General features: G+C 37.2%; 1 protein-coding gene across 2 annotated transcripts in view; it reads right to left on the bottom strand.

Annotated features, from left to right (window-relative positions):
* Nucleotides 1–15960, bottom strand: part of LOC126809969 (broad substrate specificity ATP-binding cassette transporter ABCG2) — a 41750-nt gene that overhangs the window by 4872 nt on the left and 20918 nt on the right. For both annotated transcript variants that reach the window (XR_007675016.2, XM_050534854.2), the window contains exons 4-17: nt 15694–15808; nt 14149–14301; nt 13348–13505; nt 12509–12660; nt 11391–11501; nt 10851–10880; nt 7664–7727; nt 6438–6546; nt 5875–5940; nt 5037–5122; nt 3577–3666; nt 2211–2335; nt 1074–1228; nt 163–252 (exon numbers count right to left, since the gene is read on the bottom strand). Coding sequence is in view for 1 of the 2 variants with exons in the window: in XM_050534854.2 (XP_050390811.2) it covers nt 163–252; nt 1074–1228; nt 2211–2335; nt 3577–3666; nt 5037–5122; nt 5875–5940; nt 6438–6546; nt 7664–7727; nt 10851–10880; nt 11391–11501; nt 12509–12660; nt 13348–13505; nt 14149–14301; nt 15694–15808 (1504 nt within the window). In the remaining variant the exon portion in view is untranslated. The remainder of the gene's footprint in view (nt 1–162; nt 253–1073; nt 1229–2210; nt 2336–3576; nt 3667–5036; nt 5123–5874; nt 5941–6437; nt 6547–7663; nt 7728–10850; nt 10881–11390; nt 11502–12508; nt 12661–13347; nt 13506–14148; nt 14302–15693; nt 15809–15960) is intronic.

The raw sequence follows: 15960 nt of genomic DNA, 5'->3' as shown, positions 1-15960 counted from the left end.
TCTTAGTCTTAGTTCCGTCATACGTGTAACATAGTTTATCTCCATAACACTGCATGTGAGTTGTTTTTATTGACTGTAAATAAAATATGCTTAAAAGGATGACCAGCCAAACCACTGATCAAAAACAAATCTGAAAATATACGATGTCTATACAATACTTACATCTAAACTATAACGGAATATACTGGCCCATTTTATCCACCGTAACCAGGCAGCCATTGATGATAAATTAACTAACAGTCCACTGAACAACTGAAACAATCAATTCTCAGAATAAGTCATTACCAAGTTTATTATTGGGGGGTTGGATGGCCGAATAGAGCCACGGTGGCTAAGTGGGTAAGACACTGGCTCGCTAGCCTGGAGGTCACATGTTTTTTTCCCTGCACTGGCCGAGATAGTTCATCAGGATTTTCTGATGTGGTTTACCCTTGTCAGTGGTGCAGGACAGGGGACCTGACAAGGGCAGCTGTCTAGTCATTCAGATGGGACAAAAAAAACGAGGTCCCGTGTATACACGTAAAAGATCCATAGGCAGTTTGAATTCGATATAAGAGTAGGATATAGTGCCGATGCCCGGGCAAAATTCCCCTCATAGCACACTGTATGGCGTATGCCCGTATTAATTAGCCCAGTACGAGCAGAACAGTAGGACGTTAAACCCCATTTCATTTCATTTGGATGGCCGAATGGTTAGCGCGTGCATACTGTATGATAAGGTCTGTCATTAAGTCAACTGGCAGGGTTTCAATTACCCGGTTGTACGTGACAAGGAGTAAGGACGCCTGTTTAACCCCGTGGGTTTTCTCTAGGTCCTCCGGTTTCCACTCACTGCTAAAGACCCCTACGTGCAAGCAAATTATTGAAATAAAAAAATGAACCACATGTTAGTCCCGAAATGACCTAGTTTGTGTTGAGTGGATGTCAAACTCCATCTCTCTCTCTCTTGATAGCGACTATGATAATCAAGGAAAATGCCTAACAATAAATCTGACAGATGCTTTATACAATGTATATTAAGGACGACGGCGAATTACTCAGTTTCATCGTAAAAACATTGTAAAAATACATACCATCATAAATACAAAACACAGAGCGATGAGTAAATTAGCGATGGCTAGCATACGAACACTAGCACTGATAGCAAATGCTAGACTCGTAGCTGATAACGTCGTTAAAAATAAATCCAACATGAAGAAGAAGAATTTTCCAACATCGGCTGTAAATCCTGTAAAACAAAGAATTTATAGGCCATTGTTATCTAAATGGGGTTCATAAAAAACCTTAATCTCAAAATAATACTAAAACATACATTATGCAAGAGCTAAATCTGCCTATTGCAGGTCTTTCTTTAGGCCTTAAATATTATATAAACTATAAACTTATAACCCAGTCAAGAGTTTCACTTATAAACCTGTAACGGTAAATCTCTTTGATCTTTGGGGTTTATTCTATGCCCGGAATAACTTGCGGTCCGAAAGTCGTGGTCGGCTTTGGATATATACAGGGACATTTGGGGTTATTCTTCTGAAAGTTTTTCTTTAAACCTGTACCAGGTTATTCTTCCAGGGTAGGGTTTTTTCCATAAGAAAACATAATATAAGGTTTTTCTTACGTGAATTCTGGGATATTCTCATCTTGTGTACATGTAAACATAGACGGTTTATAAGCAAGATAAAGTCCTCGACTTCGGTCATGCTGGGGAAGAAAGACTTCAGAAAAAACCCTCGACAGAAAAACCTCGGCCTGCCGGCCTCGGTTTTTCTTGGGTTATTTTCTTCAGTCTTTCTTTCCCCAGCATAACCCCAGTCTCGTGCTTTATCGTACACCTAGTGACCAACTACACCAAGTTTGAACATTGTGGTCTAACGCATGTGCTTTATATTGTTATCTAACTGGGGTTCATAATATCTGATTACAACACAGATCCTATTTCGTTTTGTTTTACTTGTTTTTACTACACTAGGATCTGGAAGAGTTGTTATATAACTATTTCTAGTCAAAAATTACAATGGTGATAACTTTGTTCAGAATAAAGTAATTTGATTGACATTTTCAATATATTCTTCTTTCATCATCTATTTTTGAACTGTTATAGCAAGAATGGCCAACTCTCTATTAAAATCTCCCATAATGTATCTTTAACCTAATGTTAGTGTTACATTCTATCACATCTCAAGTAATATATATTGTAGTAGTTTGTAACTTACCAACCATCCAATAAACAATGGAGGAGAAAACAGCTACTGGTATCATTCTCATAGGTATCACATCACAAAATACCTTGGCTAAAAAATACGCTGATACACGATAAAAACCACTGACATTCTCATGGCTGAAATCATTCAAATACATACAAAAATCAACTACGTAGATAACTCAGAGAAGGTATGTTATAATGCCATGAGGTTTAAATCAACTTCCTGGATAACTCAGAGAAGGTATGTTATAATGCAATGAGGTTTAAATCAACTACGTAGATAACTTAGAGAAGGTATGTTATAATGCAATGAGGTTTAAATCAACTTCCTGGATAACTCAGAGAAGGTATGTTATAATGCCATGAGGTTTAAATCAACTACGTAGATAACTCAGAGAAGGTATCTTATAATGCCATGAGGTTTAAATCAACTACGTAGATAACTCAGAGAAGGTATGTTATAATGCAATGAGGTTTAAATCAACTTCCTGGATAACTTAGAGAAGGTATGTTATAATGCAATGAGGTTTAAATCAACTTCCTGGATAACTCAGAGAAGGTATGTTATAATGCCATGAGGTTTAAATCAACTACGTAGATAACTCAGAGAAGGTATCTTATAATGCAATGAGGTTTAAATCAACTTTCTGGATAACTCAGAGAAGGTATGTTATAATGCAATGAGGTTTAAATCAACTTCCTGGATAACTCAGAGAAGGTATCTTATAATGCCATGAGGTTTAATTTCCTACTTTTCAACACCAACAAGGCTTATGACAGCGCAACAGAGTATACCATTAGCAGTGCTACAGTCTATCTTGCACCACTGTCATGCAGAAAACATTCCATTCTGTATCACAGACAAGGGGAAACCACTTCATCCTGCACCACTGACAAGGGGAAACCAGGCCAGAAAATCCTCCGGCACTTTCTCAACTAACCTCTGGATTGAGTCTGGGACCTACTGGATTGTGAGCTGGTGCATCTGCTGTTCAGGAGTAAGCATACCCTCGGACAGTATGTGAATCAAACAAAGGGTTAAGCCACTTAACAAATAAGGTCCTGGTCTTAAAATCGTAGTACCTGTTCAAGTTAATTAGACTAGCCATCTTGTTAAGTATACTTTATTTACATTTGAGTAAAAACATGAAGTATGATGGAGACAAACGATGAGACACACGTGAAGGTAAAACAAAGAATACCTGCAGCGTGTACCGCAGTGTACGCACAGATTGAGACCATTCTCATTAGTGCGCATGTCCAGTGATACACACACACACACACACACACACACACACACAGGGGGTTACTAGCAGACGATAAAAGTCAATGTTTATATTTGAACAGTACCAACCACACAATGATAGTTTACTTACATAAATATAGATCTTTCTTTTATAAATAGTTCAATGGCCGACAAATTACCAAAAACTTGATTCATGATAATAAAGAAGAAAGCACCAACCCTGAAAATATAAATCAAAATGGCTGTTTATCTTTTAGAATAATCTTTACATTATTATTGGTGACCTGCATCATGGACAGCCAATGAACCTCCGACAACTCGACCTTATGCTTCTCCAAAATGTTGTGCCATAACGGCAACTGACAGCAATGTTTCGGTGAACAATGGGTAAAGGTGATGAAATTGTTTAGAATTTTTCTTAGCACCGGAATTTAGTAAATGAAATGAAATGAGATGTGCCCCAACAGGGCTAAAGAAGAGAGACATATGCATGCAGTGTGCTCTGAGGGTATGTTTTCCTTGGCAGCAGTTTCTGATTGAATTGTCAAGGTATCTTTAACAAGCACTCTAATGTATTTGTATTTGTCCCATCCAAACTACTAGACGCTGTAACATGCTAGGCCCTCTGTTCTGCAGACTGAGAATGGGAACAGAAATGCTGGAGAATCCTGAAGAACTTTTTTCGGCTGGTAACAAGGATGGAACCATGGGACCTCCTGTTAAACGAGCGAGCCACTGCGGATTTCATTTAGAGTCTTACTAGCTGAGTCACTTCAGATTTCATTTAGAGTCTTACTAGCTGAGTCACTTCAGATTTCATTTAGAGTCTTACTAGCTGAGCCACTTCAGATTTCATTTAGAGTCTTACTAGCTGAGTCACTTCAGATTTCATTTAGAGTCTTACTAGCTGAGTCACTTCAGATTTCATTTAGAGTCTTACTAGCTGAGTCACTTCAGATTTCATTTAGAGTCTTACTAGCTGAGTCACTTCAGATTTCATTTAGAGTCTTACTAGCTGAGTCACTTCAGATTTCATTTAGAGTCTTACTAGCTGAGCCACTGCAGATTTTATTGAGAGCCTTACTAGCTGAGCCACTGCGGATTTCATTTAGAGTCTTACTAGCTGAGTCACTTCAGATTTCATTTAGAGTCTTACTAGCTGAGTCACTTCAGATTTCATTTAGAGTCTTACTAGCTGAGCCACTTCAGATTTCATTTAGAGTCTTACTAGCTGATATGAGCCACTGCAGATTTTATTGAGAGCCTTACTAGCTGAGCCACTGCAGATTTCATTTAGAGTCTTACTAGCTGAGTCACTTCAGATTTCATTTAGAGTCTTACTAGCTGAGTCACTTCAGATTTCATTTAGAGTCTTACTAGCTGAGCCACTTCAGATTTCATTTAGAGTCTTACTAGCTGAGTCACTTCAGATTTTATTGAGAGCCTTACTAGCTGAGCCACTGCAGATTTTATTGAGAGACTTACTAGCTGAGCCACTGCGGATTTCATTTAGAGCCTTACTAGCTGAGCCATTGCGGATTCATTCAATGAGGAATGCCAATATGAATGAATATGACATGACATAATTACCTGTTTTGTATACCGGCTTTAGCAGAGTTATCTATTTGGAAATAAACAGCTCCAACAATTACACCAAATATAATCATTACAAAAATCTATAACGAAAAGAATCCAAGTTTTAACATCTCATCAACACCACACTACCATTATTCTGAGACTAACATTTGGTTATTGGTCATGTGTTTATTGGTCATGTGTTTATTGGTCATGTGTGTATTGGTCATGTGTGTATTGGTCATGTTTCTATTGGTCATGTTTCTATTGGTCATGTGTTTATTGGTCATGTGTGTATTGGTCATGTGTGTATTGGTCATGTTTCTATTGGTCATGTGTCTATTGGTCATGTGTACATTGGTCATGTATTTATTGGACACGTATCTATTCGTCATGTGTTTTTTGGTTTATTGGTCAGGTGTTTAATGGTCATGTGTCTAAACATCCGTATCTCCACCTTTTCTTCATCAAGAGAGCACAGCAACATTTACATTTTAGGCTAGCCTCGGTCATCATTACTAAAGTTGGTACGATAAAACACAATCTCTCCATTATCCATTTTTACGTCAAATCATCCATCACAAAATGTATTCAAATCTAGTAAATATTGCAGGCTAGCGAAGATATCGCGAGTTGATTATGGTCTGCATAAGTTAATTAATGTCTAATTAATAATTTAGATAGCATTTCAGGCCTAAAGAAAGACCTGCAATAGGCAGATTTAGCTCTTGCATAATGTATGTTTAAATGATTTAGGAGATATGCCCCATAAACAAAACTAGGATCGAATGACTGACGGACAGAGTCCATTTCAATGTCCTTCATTCAACGTGGGATAAGTAATAATTAATACCTGTAAAATTGAACTTTGTGGGTTTCTGAATAAATTTCTGGCTGTTCGTATAGACACAATCCACAACTGTTAAAATATAAAATATATTAAATAATAAATCATTTGTATATCTTACTTTTGTCTACATTTGTAAACACATAAAAAATAAAAACTATACTGTATCAATTAATCTTTTTTATTCTAAATATAGTCACAAGGGGATACCCTAGTGAATTTAATTCATTTTTCAGATCCCTGGCCCCGAGTTCACAAAACATTTTCAGACTTAAGTTAAGAATTTACTCAAAATTGTTCACCTTATTTTAACTAAAATATAGCCCTTTATAAAACTTTTATTGTTTTAATGTATCAAATACATCAATAAGAAACTGTGCAAAGTTTTGTGTTTTTTGATAAAAGATACTTTTCATAAACAGTGATTGAAAATTGAGTAAATTCTTAACTTAAGTCTGAGAATGCTTTGTGAACTGGGGGCCCAGGTAACTAAACTTGTATTAATATGGGTTAAACACGCCATGTGAAACTTCAGGAAAACAAGCTTGTATTAATATAGTTTAACAAACCTGCCAGGCAAAAGATGTAGCATAGGATACTTTTGGCATTCTAACGACGGCATCATTTCTAACGTTCTCTAAGTATTGTTGTTCTAAAGGCTCTATTTCATTAAATAACCTAAAAATTAAAATCAAAGAAATCACAGATATATTTAAAGTGTAGTAGACAAATGCTTAAACCTATGGCCTATTGCGTTTATTTACACGCCCGTTAAAGTAGATTTTTCACTATTTTTCATATTCAATTCAAAATGGTGACCATCATCGATCATCAGTTAGTTAACCTAAATCAAAATTCAGGTCTGAACATTTTTAAAGGCTCAATACCACTCTTGTTGTAACAGAATAATATGTCCCAATCTTTATTCTGGTCAACAAGTTGTACTCTTTTACAGTATTCCAATTAATTGATGATAAAAATTTCATCTTAACTCACCTAATTTAAAAAATTGGAAAAATTCAACTAAATGATTTGAAAAGCCTAATGTAAACCTTTTCAAATGTGACTTGGATTTAAAAATATTTTCGAACCCTCTGGACAAGTAAAATAGGATGTAATGGATAATTTACACAACAGGTAGGACACTTAAACATCTAATACTTAGAATAAGGCTAATATTTATTTACTGGAGCTGTCAAGCCAGCAAGAGTGTTATTGTCCCTTTAAGGCATTCTTTCAAGGATTCAGAAAAGTTAACTCCCATGTCTGTAAGTAAAATATCGCAAAAGCCTTAGGGATTTTTCACGTTTCAAGATGGTGGCACTTTGATCTGTCATGGTACTGGACACACAAGTAGAATCTCTTGTGTTCAAATGCTGGTTGGGGTTGAGAAGAGCCTTGGAATCTTTCAAACCGAGGTCTAGTCATGTACAAGTTGGCATGAAAATAAAAGAACTTTTGACAGTTTCTCCTTGTCAGTCGTCAGTGGTGCAGGACAGAGGGCCTGACAAGGACAGTTGTCTAGTCATTTGGATTGGATGAAAAACTGAGGCGCATGTACATATTGATGTGCACGTAAAAGATCCCTTGGAATTCGATATAAGAGCAGGCCATAGAGCCGCTGCCCATAGCACACTGTATGGCATATGCCCGTCTTCATTAGCCCAGTTGGGGCAGAATAGTAGGACGTTAAAACCCATTTCATTTCCGCCACCTCCCCCACACACTAAAAATGAATACTTTTCTGACTGATTATGAAACGTAAATAATATGAAATGTATATAATTTCACTTACGTCTGTTTCCACACAGAGCTCTTATAATGTTCAACTAATTTATTGTGGATGCTATTTTCTGAACCTGAAATAAAAAAACAACACGATGATCATACACACAATAGTTCAGCTCATCAAATCATATCCGGTATCCCAAACCAATTTAATTCTAAAACAAGGTACAATTTTATGGATACACAATTAAGCGATGTTTCCACGAGTATACTCCTTCTTTATCAAGCAAATGATACAGGTATAGACAAATATAGAAAATGATACATGTATAGACAAATATAGAAAATGATACAGGTATAGACAAATATAGAAAATGATACATGTATAGACAAATATAGAAAATGATACAGGTATAGACAAATATAGAAAATGATACATGTATAGACAAATATAGAAAATGATACAGGTATAGACAAATATAGAAAATGCAACAAAAATAACAATTAAATACAAGTAAAACTTGTAGGCTGCGTCTTGTAGCACCATAGGTCTTTTGTCTGACGAGAAGAGCGTCTATGGGAAACCGGTCGCCACATCCTACGTAGAACCCATGCATCTTTTCTTACTACATATTTCTGTAGCCTTGTGATCGTCTAGAATTTGTCTCTAGCTGTCTTTACTTCTGCTTCACGTTGTGTATTTACTTCTCACAGTTTCTTAAGACGTCTGTCTTACCAGGAATAACAATGCGACAGTTTGCTTCTACATATTTTATATATATATATATAGCTGAATACAGGTATACAAGCATAGCACAAATTACAATACTATATAGCTAAAACCACTTCTCCACCCTATCCAGCCTCTCGGCTGTCTAGGAACTCAGATGTACCCTCGATCTCTGGAATCTAATGCAAGTCTGACTTACAGGGTTCCCCGGTTTCTTTTAAAGGTAAGTGAATATCATGCACAATAACGCGTGATCATGGCCCTGAACTTGTGTAATTAACAAAATGATTGGTTACTTTAAATCAAATGATGCAATTAGAATAATTCCACTCACGTGTAATTCTGGTGGTAAATGAGTGACATATGTTTTCGATAAATAGCTCTTTTTTATGTGTCAACTGTCAATTACAGACTAAGTTGATTTAAGTATTTTAAGTACATAGCACATATTATGCGAATATGTTATTTCTCGAGCAAAAATTCTACTAAAAGTATTACAGTCTTTGAGAATTTCAAAACAACATCCATGCTTCACAGATAAAATAACTAAATTATACATTATCTATCTAAACCACCTCCACAAGAAATAAAAAAAATAAATAAAAAAAACTCAAACAAAAATCCACCAAATAAACAAGCCAACAGCGAGGCTGATGTCCCCTGCCGCAATCTCATAATAAATAGATGACACATACTAATTATACGTTATCTATCTAAACTACCTCCACAAAAAATAAACCAAAAAAAAACCAAACAAACAAAATCCACCAAATAAACAAGCCAACAGTCAGGCTGATGTCCCCCGCCACATTCCCAAAATAATTAGATGAAAAATATTAATTAATTGCATATTTATCTTTTTATAAAGTATCAAGAAATCAAACTGATTATCTATAATTAGTCTAAGCAGAAAATGTTCATGATCGAACTCAGTCAAGGGTTTGAAGTACCTGGTTGTGAAACTATACACTAAGTTTCATCATTCAGCTTTAGCTGATAATGTTAATCAATGAACTCAGTCAAGACATTCATCTAATGAACATCTACATCATGTTTAAACATTCTACCACAATTGAAAGCACATTTGTTATGTTACAAAGTCTTGCCCTATCAAATTGCATATTGCTACGACAGAAAATTCTCATCATCGAACTTAGTCAAAGTATTGGTATAATGAATCTATAGTCTTGAGTGTCATCGCTCTCACCCAATTAGAACCAAAGTTATCCTGTTCCAAAGTCTCGACCAATCAAGCTGCTTATCTCTGCTTAGCCTTAGTGGAAAATGCACATGATCGAACACTGTCAAGGCATTCACCTAATAGACACCTACGGCAAGTTTGAACATTCTAACTCAATTAGTTATTGTGAGTTATTGTGTTCCAAAGTCTCGACCAATCAGATTAAAGTATTGACTTAGTCTAACAAGAAAATGCTCATCATTGAATTAGCTCAATTAGAAGGAGAGTTATTTTGTCGGATGGAGAGATTTTAATAGTCTCCTGCTTTCTTCGAAAGGCGGGGCACAAAAATCACCATATACTACATCTAAAGCACAAACTTATAATTCACCTTTGACTTCAGATAAAAGAGGTGCTGAAAAGGTGAAGTTTTGTCAAAACCGTTAAATTACATGGTAATAAAGTCAATGCAACTCTAACAGAGCCTCCTACATCAATAAATAATTTTACATCATATCTTTATTAAACAGAACTTCATCACATCAAAGGTACAATGTAAGAAAGAAATGAAATGAAATTAGGTTGAATGTCCAACTTTGCCTTGCACCAGTTGGGCTAATGAAGATGGGCATACGCCATACAGCGTGCTACGAGGGGAAATTTTGCCAAGACAGCAATGACTAGATGTTGTAACTTGTGAGTCCCTCGATCCTACATGACTGACAAGGGGGCGGGAATCTCCGAGAATTTTCTTGGCCAACGCTGTGATTGAAACCAGGACAACAAAAAAATTGTTGTAGCATGTTTTGCTCTAGAATGGGTCACAGACAAGAAGTTCGACATCCATAGACGTACCTATAACAGACGGGGTATGAAGACCTTTCCCTTGATGACAAAATTTTGAAACTTCAATGTTTCCAGTCGTTTTGCAACCGAAATCCCACTTTATGGCGACCTGAATTCCAACCATCCAATCGGAATGCATTCACAAGTAATAATCAATGCCCCAAAAATGTCACACAAAGTAGAGTGGCTCCAGACAAGATGTTTTAATCCATAATCAATTAAGTACAAATTTGTAGTATTCAATAAAAAGAAAAGTAAAATTAGCATTTTATTAGATTTCGGGCACTTTTTTTTTGCCGACTAGATAAATTAATTTTTGTTTACACTCTACCCATTCTGCCTAAAAAGTCAGATTACCCGAAAATTAAGGGGCCTCCCCACCTCCTACTCGTACGCCCATGTGGATGTCAGAAACAAAGAATCCTGGGTGTGTGTAGGCCTTTAATGAATCCAAGACGAATATTCCAATAAGTTTTAAATATAAAATATTGAACATACCTTCTTGTGTTTTATTTGAATCTATTGTACCTGAAATAATTTATAAAAACACCTTATTAAATATACATTATGCAAGAGCTAAATCTGCCAATTGTAGGTCTTTCATTAGGCCTGAAATGTTTTCTAAATTAAGACCATAATCAACTCTTGAGATGGCATTGGTAACCTGCGATATTTACTGGATTATGATCCCATTTGCTGCTCGACTTCCATTCATAATTTAATCATGAAATGGATGATCGAGTCTAGTCTTTATCAACAGCACCACCTGACCACCCAACCCAGCCTAGTCTTTATCAACACCCAGCCCAGCCTAGTCTTTATCAACCGCGTCACTTGACAACCAACCCAGCCCAGTCTTTATCAACAGTATCACCTAACCACCCAACCCAGCCTAGTCTTTATCAACCCCAACCCAACCCAGTCCAGTCTTTATCAACAGTATCACCTGACCACTCAACCCAGCCTAGTCTTCATCAACAACATCACCTAATCACCCAACCCAACCCCGCCTAGTATTTATAAACAAAACTATCTCACCATGTTTGGCACTTTCTTCTAGAGCATCCATACTCATAACAGCAGACGAATCTCCGTTAATTATATCCAGGAAGAAATCTGGAGGATTGTTGTGTTCTTCACATTCGTAACCTAAACATAAAATTTATAAATGTGTAAAATATTCAGATTCATTTGATTTTTAGTTCTTTAACATTTTAATAGAGCCAGTATGTTTTTACCCCATGATGGTAAAGCCATGCCAGTTCTTTTCTCTTACTGTGGACCATATATATTGCGCATAATGGTCTTTAGCAGTGGGAGGAAACCGGAGGATGCGGCAAAAACCAATGAAGTTGGACAGGCAACCCTACTCCTTGTCATGTACCGGGGAATCGAAACCACGCCTGTTGACTCAATGACAGATTTTATGATACAGCGCGCACGTGCTTACCATTCGGCCATCCAACCCCCCTAAACAGGGCCGTAACTAGCTCAGAGCAACGAGGGGGATGCTCGTAACCTAAACATAAAAACATTAATTTAGAAAATAAATTCATAAATGTGGGAGGAAACCGGAGGACCCGGAGAAAACCCACGAAGTTGGACAGGTGATCCTACTCCTTGTGAGGTACAACTGCGGCAATACACCGGAAAACAACCGGAAAACACCATTTTATACTGAATACCGGAAAACACCGGAAAAACACTAAATACTGGAAAACACAATAAATACCGGAAAATACCTTAAATAGGTAACCCGGAGACTAGCACCCTAAATAGGTAACCGGGAGCCTGGTCCTCTGTGTGCCTGGGTTAGGGTTAGTCTCCGGTTTATAGTATAGCCCTTCTCCGGGTTACCTATTTAGGGTGGTTTCTGGTATTTAGTGTGTTTTCCGGTATTTAGTGTGTTTTCCGGTATTTAGTGTTTTTCCGGTATTCAGTATAACATGGTGTTTTCCGGTAGTTTTCTGTTGTTTTCCGGTGTTTTCTGGTATATAGTATAGCCCGTACAACTGGGGAATCGAAACCACACCACTTGACTCAATGACAGGCATTATGATACAACATGTACGTGCTAACCATTCGGCCATCCACCCCCACTGAGCAACCACGCTGATAAAAAAAAGTAACGAGATGAATATATAGTATGAACTCACCAGCAGATTTAAAATAATCTAGAGCATTAGTTGCTGGACCGTGAAATACGACTTCTCCCGCTGATAGCAACATTAAACTATCAAACAGACGATATATAGAATAACGAGGTTGATGTATAGAAAATATTATCGTTCTTCCTTTCAATGCCAACCTGCAATCAATAAAAGTTCAAATATAATGCTAGGTTCCCACTATCACGATTCGCTTTAATCGTGGAGTAATCGTAGTGATCCTATCAGGACTTATCATATATCGAGGTCAGTCGTAGCCATCCCATTGATCGCATCGAAATGTATCCGCACGTACATATACCAGATCGTGGACTTAACAGGGACAATCCTATCATAACGCATCGCACGACAGTGGGAACCTAGCATTATGGATGGATTCACACAGACGGACAAATATGATTTCCATTTTCTTTACCAGATGTATGTGATTTTAACGAAAACAAAACTATGGTTTTTTTATATGATGTGTTCTTAAAACTGTTGGTTGTTAAATAAAGGATTTGAAATCCCTAACAAGAGAGAGAGAGAGAGAAATGGGTTTTATCATCCAATCGACACAAACTAGGCCATTTCGGGACTAACACATGGTTCAATTTATATTTTTAAATAATTCGCTTGCGCGAAGGAGTCTTTAGCAGTGGGAGGAAACCGGAGGTCCTGGATAAAACCCATGAGGTTGGACAGGCGACCCTACTCCTTGTCACGTACAACCGGGGAATGGAAACTATTGAGTTAGTCCCGAAATGACCTAGTTTGTGTCGGGTGGACGTTAAACTCCATTTCTCTCCATAATGTATCTTTAATGGATTAATATTAAACTATCAAACCTTTTCAGCAGACACATGACAGCATTGGCCGTACTAGCGTCAAGACCAGTTGTAGGTTCATCTAAAAATAATACAGGTGGCGATATAATCAACTCCATGCCAATATTGGTTCGTTTTCTCTCACCTCCAGAAACACCTCGTATAAATTCATTACCAACCTGAAAAGTAACAGGAAATGTATAGATCACGTTGGGGATTCGAACCCTGGAAGACATCCAGATATCCAATAGGGTTTACCAGAGCTTTAAGTTAAAAAATTTGATTTTTTCCCCCTTTAGCATGATATTTCCCTAAGAATGTGAATCTTTAGCATTATCCCAATTTTAAACAAGCCAACAGTGAGGCCGATGTCCCCTGCCACATTCCCAAAATAATTAGATGACACATATCAATTAATTGCATATTTGTCTTTTTGAAAAATATCGAGCACTCTTAACCGATTTAAGCATAAAATGTGCTCGATCGGGCTCAGTCAAGGAAATGGAAGTACCTGGTAGTGAAACTATACACCAAGTTTCATCACTCTCCTTAAGTTAGAATGAAAGTCAACTTTCTTGTCCCAACGCATTGACCAATGAAATTGCTTAGGTCAGGCAGTCAGTCAGTCGGTCAAATCTGACTGAAACGAGACCCAATAGGTATATGTGATATTACTCTGGTTCATTCACTCATTCCCTGCTTGTACGTGTGTTGAGCGGATGTTAAACCCCAGTGGTAGCAGATATCTTTGTGATGATGACTGAGTGATCATCTACCATAGTATTTTCTGGGACAGAGATGATGATGGTAAAATTTACGAACCTTTGTATCAGCGCATTCCATCAGTCCTAGTTCCTGGATAACCTGGTCTACTCTTTGATTTCTCTCTTTTTTAGTAACAGTCCGTGGTAAACGCAGACTGGCAGAAAACTCAAAATTCTCTCGTACTGTTAACGTTCCCATGACAACATCATCCTGTATATATACATGTGTAAAAAGGAAAGTTGTTTATAAATCTAACGAATACTTTCGTCCTCACAAAAATATCTTAATATTCGCACTTCAACTGATATTTGGATATTCTTCTATCTTTTTCAGTCGTTGTTGTTTGTATTTTAGAGGGGAGTCGAAAAAGAGCTTCCCTTAATCAACAAATTGAAAAAATCGCTCCTAAAAAAACTCTTCCAGATTTGATAAGAAGAGTGATTTAGAAATTTTAGGAGAGTGATCTGATATTAAGGAGAGTGATCAGTTATGTGCATGGGAAATGGTTCTAAGATCAATAACTGCATGTAATGGGGCCATTCCTGCTTTCATAAATGATAATAAACCCCTAATGGCTTTGTAATGGAGAGCTATTTTCATGTGTGTTTAATCAACAAATTGAACAAATCGCTCCTCTAAAAAAGCTCTCCCAGTTTTGATCAGAAGAGTGATTTAGAAATTAAGAAGAGTGATCTGATATTAAGGAGAGTGATTAGTTGTGTGTATGGGAAATGGTTCTGAAGATCAATAACTGCATGTTACGGGGGGGGGGGGGGGGGGGGTCATTCCTGATTTCATAAATGATTATAAACCCCCCATCACTTTGTAAAGGAGAGCGATGTTCAATTTTAAAGAGAGTGAGAAAAACCTCCCCTCGGTCGACATTCAGGTGAGTGGCAGGTACTCAAGACTGATCGCTCGCCTTAAAAAACAATGACTGCTTTTTTTCTGACTTCATATAATGTGCTACACATTATTACCGGTATATATTCACACTAAAGTCCATAATTAACTCGCTAGACCAGGGGTGTCAAACTCATTTCAATTCAAGGGCCACTTGAACTAAAATTTTACATCAAGTGGGCTGAAGATATACAAAAATATCAAGATACAAGAATATTCTATTGACTGTATTTGCCAAATATTGATACATATTATAATACAGTACAATACAGACTGGTTTCCAAATTGCCAAGATAAAATATTGAACACAACGTTCTCTTGTATCACATACAACTTAGATATCTATAACATACAGTACAGAAGTCATAGTTTTAAATCAATTCCACCGCTAGTTTCTACAGACAAGTGAACGGTAGCGTCCAATCAGAGGTTGTGACATTGCGACCTCCACGGAAACCTTGACATTGAATGAACCTTGAACCTTGCAACTCCATTATCACAGGTAGACATTTTAGCTGGATAGCACGAGACTTGGTATTCGCGACAATTGAGGAATCTGATAGGCTTACAAGTTGGGCTTGTACCCAATCGAAATTAGTGCCGAAATATGTAGGGTATTACGTGAAGGCCTTGATAAGATGTATGTAGTTAAAGTGAAGAAGATGATTGGCCTACTGAAGGCTGCAAGATAAACCTCACCTGAACAACGTAGCCGACCAAACATTTAAAATTATCGGGTGGTGGAGCCCCATCTATCAACAAATTTCCTCTCAAACCTGATGGATCTTTTCGTCCAGCTAAAACATCGAGACATCTGTCAAATATAGAAAGAGAGAGATGGGGTTTAACGTCTACTCGACACAAACTAGGTCATTTCAGGACTAACATATGATTCAATTTTATTTCAATAATTCGCTTGCGCATAGGGGTCTTTAGCAGTGAGAGGAAACCAGAAGACCCGGAGAA

Source organism: Patella vulgata, chromosome 2, assembly GCF_932274485.2.
Source record: "Patella vulgata chromosome 2, xgPatVulg1.2, whole genome shotgun sequence".
Classification (NCBI taxonomy): domain Eukaryota; kingdom Metazoa; phylum Mollusca; class Gastropoda; family Patellidae; genus Patella; species Patella vulgata.
This window is presented reverse-complemented; position numbering and strand designations above follow the sequence as displayed.